Consider the following 10,316-nt stretch of genomic DNA (forward strand, 5'->3'; position numbering starts at 1 on the left):
AACTTGGAGACTTCGAGGGCTTAAATATTTCAGCTTCTCTTTTGCTTTACATTGTTCGACTTTTATCTTAGTCGCATAATTTTCAGCTTTACGTGCTTGTAACAAATGATTCATATCTTGCAGTGGGAGAGTCCAAATAATGAACCGTTTGATGACTTCAATATCTAAAATATATCCAATACTCAGAATTAAAAACCTTCAGAATCGCGCCAGATAATATTTTGAAACCAACTTTAGATTTCACCATGTTAAAAATTTCAGATTTGCGCAGTCTCACCAAAAATTTATATCTCGATGTAGAATATCGAAATTGCAAACCATTTAATTTCAAGAAAACTAGACTTCAAGATTTAGAACATATACAAAATTCTCAATCAATCAACTTCAGAATCGTCCCAGATAATATTTTGAAATCAAATTTATATTGCACCACGCTGTCAATTTCATATTTGCATAGTCTCACCGAAAAATTCATATCTCAGTGTAGAAATATCAAAATTGCAAACCGTTTGATTTAAAGAAACCTAGACTTCAAGATCTAGAACATATCCAAAATTCTCAATCAAACAACTTCTGAATCGTCCCAGGTAATATTTCGAAATCAACTTTACATTGCACCACGCTATCAATTCCAGATTTGCGCAGTCTCACCAAAAAAATTCATATCTTGGTGTAGGAACATCGAAATTAGGAACCGTTTGATTTATTGAAAACTAGAAATCAAGATATAGAATATATCCGAAATTCTCAATCAAACAACTTTGGAATCGTCCCAGATAATATTTTGAATTCAACTTTACATTGCACCACGCCATTAATTCCAGATTTGCGCAGTCTCAAAAATATTCATATCTTTGTATGGAAGCCTCGAGATCGGAAGATGTCTTACTTGCCATCAATCAAAATTTAAGAGCCATATTCTCACAAATATCTTGAGTTCAAGTCTCACTGAATTTGAAACATTGTGCCAAGCAATCCTTTCCTTATACTTGTGTTTCATTTTGATGTTTCTCTTCTCTTCCCCTTTTTTATAAGGCAGAGGGCGGACTTGGAGACCAACAAACTTGAAGATTTGGCGAACCTGAAGCCATAGAGAATCCCTGGACTTCAATGCAAATACTTGACATCCTCCTAAAATCGGCCCATCGAAGATATCAATTTACCATGGAGGGTTGCCCCCTTTAAATCAAATGAGGTCAAAGTTCAGTAGGAGGATGGCATTTCAGCTTGATCTTACATTCCTTCATACTTCATTCGAACAACAATTGGGGCAATATGTATCTTTTTAACTTATGCCACTGAACTTAGAATGAAACTCTAAGCTGCCTACGTACCTCGGTGAAGAGGATCAAGTCATACCGTAGTTCAGACTGGGTAGATTTTTTTTTTCTTTTTTTTTACATCCTAACTTTTGCCTAGGCCGCCTCTTTCGAGATTTTCAACCTAGTGGACTTTTGTTTTTTGGGCCGTACACAATTTATACTCTTGCGGGCCAGGAGTGTAGCAACATACAGTTTAGGCTCATATGGCAAGGAGCGTTGCAACTTCAAGGATAATACTTCTTCAAAAACTTGCCATTGATAGGGCCAATCCTCATACCATCTGCATCAACCAGCTTGTAAGCCCCACTTGAGTAAGCTTCTTGTACGACATATGGCCCATCCCATTTTAAAGTGAACTTCCCTACATGTTTATGGGTAGTAATTATGGGTCTTCGTACGGCAAAGACTTGATCTCCTACTTGAAAGGATCTCGGGTGAACTCTTTTATTGAAGGCGCGAGATAATCGAGCTTGATAACATTCAAGACTCTGTTGAGCTTCCAATCTCTTTTCATCAAGAGCTTCTAACCGAAGTCGAGCATTTTCTTCATTAGTGATCCCTTCCTGAATAGCCAGTCGTAACAAAGGTATTTGACGCTCAAGTGGCAAGACGGCTTCGACTCCATAAACGAGTGAATAAGGAGTCGCCTGTGTTGGCGTGCGGTGAGTCGTCCTATATGCCCATAAAGCTTCTTCCATACGATCATTCCAATCTCGTTTGGATTTGGAGACGACTTTCTTTAACAAGTTGCATAGAGTCTTGTTGAATGCCTCAGCTAGACCATTGGCGGCAACATTGTACATCGAAGAGTTACGTTGCTTGAAGCCAAAGAGATCACAAATCTTGTTCATCAACCTATTATCCAATGGCTTCCCATTATCCGTTATTATGTAACGAGGAATGCCAAAGCGATAAATAATGTTTACTCGGATGAAACTTGCAATATTTTCCTTCTTTACTTCCTTAAAAGCAACAACTTCAGCCCATTTTGAGAAGTAGTCAGTTGCAGCCAAGATGTATAGGTGCCCACTAAAGGACTTTGGCAGTGGTCCAACAACATCCAATCCCCAAGCGTCAAATGGCCAGGATGCAACAGTCGGGTACAACACTTCAGGAGGTTGATGAATAAAATTCGCATGGAATTGACAAGATTTGCATCTTCGAGCGTAGTTCAAACAATCTTTTACCATCGTTGGCCAATAATATCCCATCCTTTTTATATGAAAGTGGAGCTTTGGTCCAGACTGGTGTGACCCACATACCCCAGAATGTGCCTCTTGCAAAGCTTGGAGAGCTTCTTCTTCTCTTAGGCATCGCAAGAGTACTCCCTCGAACGACCTTCTGTATAGAGTATCCTTGTAGTAAAGGAAGCGAGGTGCACGACGACGGATTTCAGTCCTTCTCCTTGGATTTTCTAGAAGTATCCCATAACATAAGTAGTCGATAATGGGTTGTCGCCATTCTTCTTTCTCAACTTCAGAAATAGCAACAAGATGCTTGAGTTCGTTTTCTTCACCTTCAGCCTCATTTGGCGGCGGTACTACCCATTTTTGGCATATGGTAACTTGTGTTTGGTCAGGCAGGGCTAATGATGAAGCTAGAGCAGCTAAAGCATCAACCTTCTTATTTTCTTTCCTTGGCACATGCTGAATAGTCACATCACCGAGCCGCCCAATCAACTTTCTAGCATAATCATGATATGGGCGTAGTTCAGCCTTCTTGACCTCGTAACTACCCAAAAGCTGGTTGACCACTAACTGGGAGTCACCAAAAACTTGCAATTGCAATTGCTTCATATCAACAACCATTTCAAGCCCAAGTATTAATGCTTGATATTCAACAACATTGTTGGAACAGAGTTGTGTCAAGGTGAAGGAGTAGGGCAAGACTTCACCTTGGGGAGTGACAAATACTACGCCAGCCCCGGTTCCCCCACGATGCACATCACCATCAAAGTACATCTTCCATGGAGGTTGAACTTCAACGACCATTGTGTCCTCATTAGGTAGTTCATCAGTTAGCTCCCAGTCATCAGGTATCGAATGATCTGCCAAGAAGTCTGCCAATGCTTGTCCTTTTACAGCCTTTTGAGGGATGTACAAAATCTTGAATTGTTGAAATTGGAGGTACCATCTTGCTAGTTGATCACTAAGAACAGGTTTTGACATCACAAACTTGATGGGGTTTGCTTTAGAAACAAGACGGATAACATGAGCTTGAAAGTAGTGCTTCAACTTTTGAATTGAGAAGACTAGCGCCAAACACAACTTTTCAATTGGCGAATAATTCACCTCATTACGTGTCACATCCTGCTCAAGTAGTAAAGAGAGTTTTCTTTCCCCTCACTATTTTCTTGGGCCAACAGTGCTCCAACAGACCTTTCCTGCGCTGCAATGTATAGTATCAATGGCTTTCTAGTTATAGGAGCTGCTAAAACTAGAGGCTTCATCAAGTAGGTTTTGATACTTTCGAAGGCATTTCTACAAGCTTGGTCCCACCTGAAAGGAACGCCTTTCTTCATGAGGTGACTAAACGGTTAGCACCTCCCAGCCAGGTTTGATATGAATCTTCTAAGGTATGCTAGCTTTCCTTGCAGACTTTTCAATTCATGGATATCTCGAGGCTCAGTCATTTTCAAAATGCCATCCACTTTGGCTTGATCAATTTCGATCCCTCGATGTCGGACAATGAAACCAAGGAACTTTCCAGAAGTAACTCCAAAGGCACATTTCAATGGATTCATCCTAAGTTGGTATCTCCGGAGAAATTCAAATACCATCCTCAAGTCTTTCATGTGGTCGCCCTTTTCTGTTGATTTCACCACCAAGTCATCAACATAACATTCGACATTCTTATGGAGAAGATCATTGAAAATATTATGCATAGCCCTTTGGTAAGTAGCACCAGCGTTCTTCAAGCCAAATGGCATTACCTTGTAACAATAAATACCCTTTGGGGTACATAATGTAGTAAGCTCTTCATCTTTTGGTGCCATGCGTATTTGGTTATAGCCTGACGAACCGTCGATAAATGACATTGCCTCGTACCCAGTAGTAGCATCGATCATCAGTTCTGTAATGGGAAGCGGGAACTCATCTTTTGGACACGCATTGTTAAGATCCCTAAAGTCAACGCACACTCGAATCTAGCCATTTTTCTTCCTTACAGGGAAAATACTTGAAACCCATGTTGGGTACTTAACTTCACGAATAAAGCCAGCTTCGATGAGTTTGTTAACTTCTGTTTCAATCAAGGGAACCAAGTTCGGCCTAAAACGCCTTTGAGCTTGTTTAACAGGACGAGCACCATTTTTGACTGCAAGGTGATGGACTGCTACTTTCGAGTCCAAGCCAGGCATCTCTTTGTAACTCCAAGCAAATACATCCCTGAACTATTTGAGTAATTCAATATAAGTGCTCTCTTCGTCAGCTTCAAGTAAAGCACTTAGGAACGTGGGTCTTGGTTCTTCATCGGTGCCAAGGTTAACTTCTCTTAAGGCATCAACTATCGTCTTCACTCCTTCTTCAAGTTCAGGTAGAGCATCTTTTGCATCTACATCTTCTTGAGGGTCCCCATCATTGAAGGATATGTGATAACACAGCGAAACATCCTCCAATTCCGCATTATCTTCCATCGAAAATGGAATGCCATTCTTGATTTGTCCAGTAACATGATACGAAGAACCTACACTTTCTTCGTCTTCATCACGTTCCTTAGTATAGACCACAGTATATGGCTTTACCTTTAGTACTTCTTTACATGAAACCACAAGTTTTGTTTGTCGCCTCATTCTAGAAGGAACCAAACTTTGGAAATCTTCAGAGATCTCCTGGATTCTGGGTAAAGCGGGTGTTCTTATGCTTTGAAAATTTCTCTGGTACTTGTTCCCCTTCTTTAGTGGACCCAATCTTTCAAACACGGAGGTCCTCACAGGTGATCTTCCAAGTCGATCAAAGACAGAAGGCTTGTTGGAAGCGGCTGATTCATCTTCTATAGTGATATAGTTGTTGCTCGCCCTTCTTATTGAGATGCGCACTGGTGACGGTTGCTTGTATCCCAAACCTTCACGTGGTTGCCTCGTTGAAGCTTCCGATGAGAGCTTCCCTAACTTTGATGGCTCATTGGGATTGTATCTAGCTTTTGCAAATAGCTTGTAAGCGTTAGGGTCAAAACCTTCATCTATTCGTTTTGTAGGGAGTGCCACATTCTACAAACGATTTTGGGCTACAAACCCTGCAAGTGGCATTGAGGACAACTTTACTGCCTCAATTTGTTTGACCGGAAGAGTTAACTCTTTTAGTATGTTGGCTTGGCGATTAGATGATTCACTTTCATTCTTTTTAGGGATATATTGGAGTGCCGGACTTACTTTCTTGCCATAAAATGTAACATTCCCTCTATAAAACTTATTCGCGTTGGGTTGTACCTCTTTACTAGCAGCTTTGGCTTCACCAGTAGTCACCTCTTCTATTTTAGTTGAGGGCTCTTTATTCTTGCTTTTCATGCCATTATCAGCTTTTAGCTCCTTCATAATGTGGTTCTTCAAGTAGAACTTTGCATCGGCGAAGTGTGACTCAGCCTCGGTGAATGGCTCATCATCAGCAACTACTGTCTTCTCGACTTCACCCTCGTAGTATTTTAAACATTAATGTTAGGTAGATGGAACTACTTTATTCTCATGTATCCAAGGCCTCCCAAGCAAAACATTGTATGAAGTCTTCACGTCGATCACATGCAGCCATGCACTTGATTGCATATCTTTAATAGTGATTCCCAGCCTGATCGCGTCTATGGCTCTTTTCCCCCCTTGGTTGAATCCTTGGATCATCACATGACTTTCTGAGAGTTCGTTCATGGGAATACCAAGTTCTTTTACAATGCGGATTAGCAAAATGTTCACTGAGGATCCTCCATCAACTAAAATCCGATTTACCCTTTCATCGCTCATATAGCCAACCAGGTACAATGGGCGGTTATGAGAAGTGTCACCTAGCAAAAAATCGTCATTTGTGAATGTGACCTTTTCCTCACAAGCATTAACTTCTTGAGGAGTGGACTCGATGGGCTTTTCCGAAGATAGTGCCAACGGTAGGTCATCACTCTTTTCTTCCCCTTTGTCAGCATGGCAACAAGAGGCATCAATGCCCTCATGGGAAATCTTCGTGCGGAACCAACTTGGTAAAAACTCCTCCAAGGTCACTGGATTTTGCGGCTTTTGAGAATGGTGCATCTCCACTTTTGCTTTCTTCAAATGCCTAACTGGATTTTTTTTCGTTGGTCTTTTTACCATCATCTTTCTTGTTGGTTGTTCTATTGATTCTTTTCGTGGGCTCCTTTTGTGGTGCCTACGATGAGTCACCAATGTCCAACCTTCATCATCATCAGGTTGATTGACTTTAGCTTTGTCGCTCTCCAGTAATTCTTTATCTTTACTTTCTTTAAAACCACATAAGTCATCCGGACTAAATGAGCCAAAGGTGATAGAGAGTTGGTTTGCGCTTGCTTTCTCATCTTCAGGCACGATCTTCTTTTTGCAAGCCAAATCCATGACTTTATCCTTGAAGACAAAGCACTTCTCCAGAGGGTGGCTTACAAGTCGGTGATATTTGCATTAGTTTGGGTCATTAGTTTTCCCAGCTTAATTTGGTCGCTTCATCTCCGGAAGCTCAATGAGATTTAACTCGAGGAGTTCTTCGAAAATGGCTAGCACATCAGAATCCAGGAATGGGTACGCTTTTTCCTCCATTTCTTTTAGAGTCAACTTTCTACTTGGCTTGTCTTGAAAAGAAGTGTATTTCATACTCTGGTTCTTGCTCACCTTCGTCGTGAACTTCATAGGTGACGTATTGACATTCATAGTTTCTTTGCTTTCAGACTTGGGTACGAGCTTGCCCCACTTCCTGACTTCTTGCTTTTCATTCTCTTTGCGAGGTTCATAGATGGGTAGCCTTTCATTTCCAGCGGAGGCCATGCTCAATTCCATGTCATGGGCACGAGTTTCAAGTTCTTCAAATGTGCTAGGCTTGATACCTTGCAAGATGTAGCGCAATCCTCAATGCATGCCTTGGATGCATATCTCTATGCCTGAAGCTTCACTAAGCCTATCTTTACAGTTGAGGCTTGCATTCCTCCAACGATTGATAAAGTCGATAACTGGTTCCCCCTTTTGTTGACGAGTATTTGTAAGCTCTATCATACTCACCGTGCGTTTTATGCTATAAAAGAAATTGAGGAATTCTTGCTCTAGTTGATCCCATCCATTGATAGATCCAGTCTCGAGGTCTGTGTACCAGTCAAAAGCATTTCCTTTTAGCGAGCGGACAAACTACTTGATGAGGTAATCTCTATAAGTCCCAGTATTGTTGCACGTCTCCACGAAGTGTGCAACATGTTGCTTTGGGTTACCTTTACCATCAAACTGTTGAAACTTCAGAGGTTGATAGCCAGTAGGCATCTTCAACATATCGACCCTTGCAGTGTACAACTTTGCATATGTAAGGGAGGATTTGGCAGCAACTTCGTATTTGTTCTTAATGGTTCCTTCGATGAACTCCTTCAGTTGATCGATTGGAATCATCCCTTCAGATGAGAGGGATAGCCTTAGTGGATGTTGCTTGTCTTGGGGGAGAGTCACTCTCTAGAACTTCTGGGAGCTTGCCGGGTGCATGGGTAGATTCTTCTTCCATCAAGATTCCCACCCTTTCTTTTAGCTTGTAAATTCTAGCCTCTTGATTTTGCATGCATTTGGTCAAGCCAGCGATTGCTTCCGTCATGTTTGCCAACTGCTCCTCCATAGATGAAGTGTTTGTCACAATGGCTTGCATGATTGTCATGGATGACGGAGAGTAGCATGGATTTTCACATAGATTGATCCTTGATTGGCTCACGCTATGTGGTGTAAGTGGGGAGGATCCATCGCTTGAAGCATCATCATCTTCCTTCACAGCAGAGTGCTTGGAGCCGGAGAGGTCAAGCAGAGCAAGAGTTTTATTGATCTTTTCAGCAACATCGCTTCCTCCTTCAGATGCGTTTATGGAAGATCTTGCTCCTTTTGAGGATGAAGATCCGAAAACAGGGGTTGATGCGGACGACACTTAGGGTGCTTGCTGTCCTAAAGAGCTTGCTTTGCTCCTCGTAACTGGTCCAAAGCTTCCAAAGGTGACATCGAGGATGCTTTCCACATCAGCATAGAACCTGGAGTTAGCAGCCTTGGTGGATGTTGATCTGAAGTTGATTTTATTCGAAGCCATTTCAATGTTCTTGAATTTTGGTGATTGAAAAGTTGAGATGAGAGGTAGAGATTGTCCCACTAGGCGTGCCAGAATTTGTAGACAATAAATTTGCGTCAAGAAAATAAAATCAAGACCGAAAATATCGCAACAATCGTAGTATTTGATTTCGAATATTTGAGTGTACAATCTCTATGAATCCTCTGATTCTTCTTTTTAATAGTAAATAAATTCAAGGGCCTTTGAGCTTGATCTTGAATATGTATTTGTTGCCACGAACGATGATCTTGTTCTTCAGCTTTAGCTTGATCGCTTGATTTGTTCGTCGTTCTTGAACTTGAACTTGATTTTTTCTTCGTTCTTGAGCGTGAATTTGATTTTTTAAACTTGATTGCTTGAAGCTTGAAACTTGTAGAGAAATTTGCGGTGTTTGATCCACGAGCTCTCTCTTACTTCTTGTTATAACTTCTGGTGTGTTTTCTGGGTTATGAAGACCCCTATTTATAGTTGTGAAAGGGAGGAATTGTGATAAGAACAAACTCTTTCCAACCAATCAAATTGAAATGTGACATGACTGCATTTGATTGGCCAGAACATGTCACTTGCACATGTGGCACGATTTCATTGGCCTTTTAGTGTGACTTGGCATGCCTTGTCATTTTGACACGTGGCATGATCCTATTGGCTCTTCCATTTGACTTGGCGCGCCACGTCATTTGGCACGTGGCACCAAACTGGGCTTCTAGGAAGATGACATTTTGGGCCTAATGAAGTGGGCTCATCACTTTAGCCCAATTAAATGGGCTAGCCCAATGGATCAAGACTTATTTATTTAATCCATATACATTGGACATATATAATTAATTCAATTATATTAGCTTATAATATTTATTTGAACTAATATATTTATATATAGTCCAGATATTTTATTGAATTTAAATTCAATAAATTTTGTATGTCTACGACAGTGAACTTCTTGAAAAGGTTTAATTATGAGATATTCATGTTACATTTTCTATTGTTTGGCTCCTTTTATTTCATTCTGACTTTGTAAAATGTTTGGGAGAATGGTCAATGAGTTTAAGGATGAAGAAAAATTTAAAAGAGTAGAGTAGGGGTTAGTAAAGGCTCTTTGTTGAATTAGTAAAGAACTAATAGCGGAGTCATTTTTACCCCTAAAATTTAAAATATGAGTCGAAAGAAGGAATTGGAAGCATGTTACTGCATCTGTCAAGTTTGGCTAATGCGTAAGTATTGGTACATTGTGTATCACTACTATCAACCTTTTTTTTTCCTGTTATGTTGAAGAAATATTTTTATTGCCTATAGATTGAATGCAGTGTACAAGGTTTTTTGTAACCTATTTTTTTTATTTCTTCAAGTTAGAAAAAAGTATTCTCAGAATTTTTTAGTGTCCCTCTAATATAGAATTTTATTTGTTTCTAATTGCTTTTTTATAACTGCGCATAAATGATTGAGATTGTCTCATTGACCCTTAAGTTTTAAGTGATTGCTCAGACGAATTTTATTTCGTAACCCGAAGTGTTCAATTAGATATTTTTTACTTCTTATTACTATGATAAAGGAAAAAAAGCTTGAAATAGAAGAAGCAATTGTTTTTGGAGTTCTTCAGAATTAGGAGAAGAAAATATAGATTTGTATGACATGAAGGAGTTAGGGGGCTAAAGTTTCTGATTTTCTCGGACCAACCACATAAAACAGAGAGAAAAAGAAAGAAAGAAGAAAATAATTACTTACTTGGAAG

General features: G+C 40.1%; 1 protein-coding gene across 1 annotated transcript; it reads right to left on the bottom strand.

The window, feature by feature from the left end:
- Window positions 1-1,546: 1,546 nt before the first annotated feature.
- On the bottom strand, window positions 1,547-4,317 carry LOC138883753 (uncharacterized). The gene is made up of 5 exons (XM_070164463.1): window positions 4,099-4,317; window positions 3,239-3,631; window positions 2,661-3,079; window positions 1,801-1,994; window positions 1,547-1,683 (listed from the first exon to the last, which is right to left on the bottom strand). Exons 1-5 carry the CDS (start codon window positions 4,315-4,317, stop codon window positions 1,547-1,549), a joined length of 1,362 nt encoding a protein of 453 aa, XP_070020564.1.
- Between the last annotated feature and the right edge of the window lie 5,999 nt (window positions 4,318-10,316).

The sequence above is a fragment of the Nicotiana sylvestris genome, chromosome 12 (genome assembly GCF_000393655.2).
Source record: "Nicotiana sylvestris chromosome 12, ASM39365v2, whole genome shotgun sequence".
Classification (NCBI taxonomy): Eukaryota; Viridiplantae; Streptophyta; class Magnoliopsida; order Solanales; family Solanaceae; genus Nicotiana; species Nicotiana sylvestris.

Excerpts from the sequence above, each read along its gene's own strand:
- LOC138883753 (XM_070164463.1), bottom strand. The coding sequence starts at position 4,317 with ATGGCACCAAAAGATGAAGAGCTTACTACATTATGTACCCCAAAGGGT. Across the intron at positions 3,632-4,098 it reads ACATGAAAGACTTGAGGATG|GATGTGACACGTAATGAGGT; the intron begins GTATTTGAATTT and ends CTACTTGAGCAG. Across the intron at positions 1,995-2,660 it reads AAGGATACTCTATACAGAAG|GACGACTCACCGCACGCCAA; the intron begins GTCGTTCGAGGG and ends ATGGGCATATAG.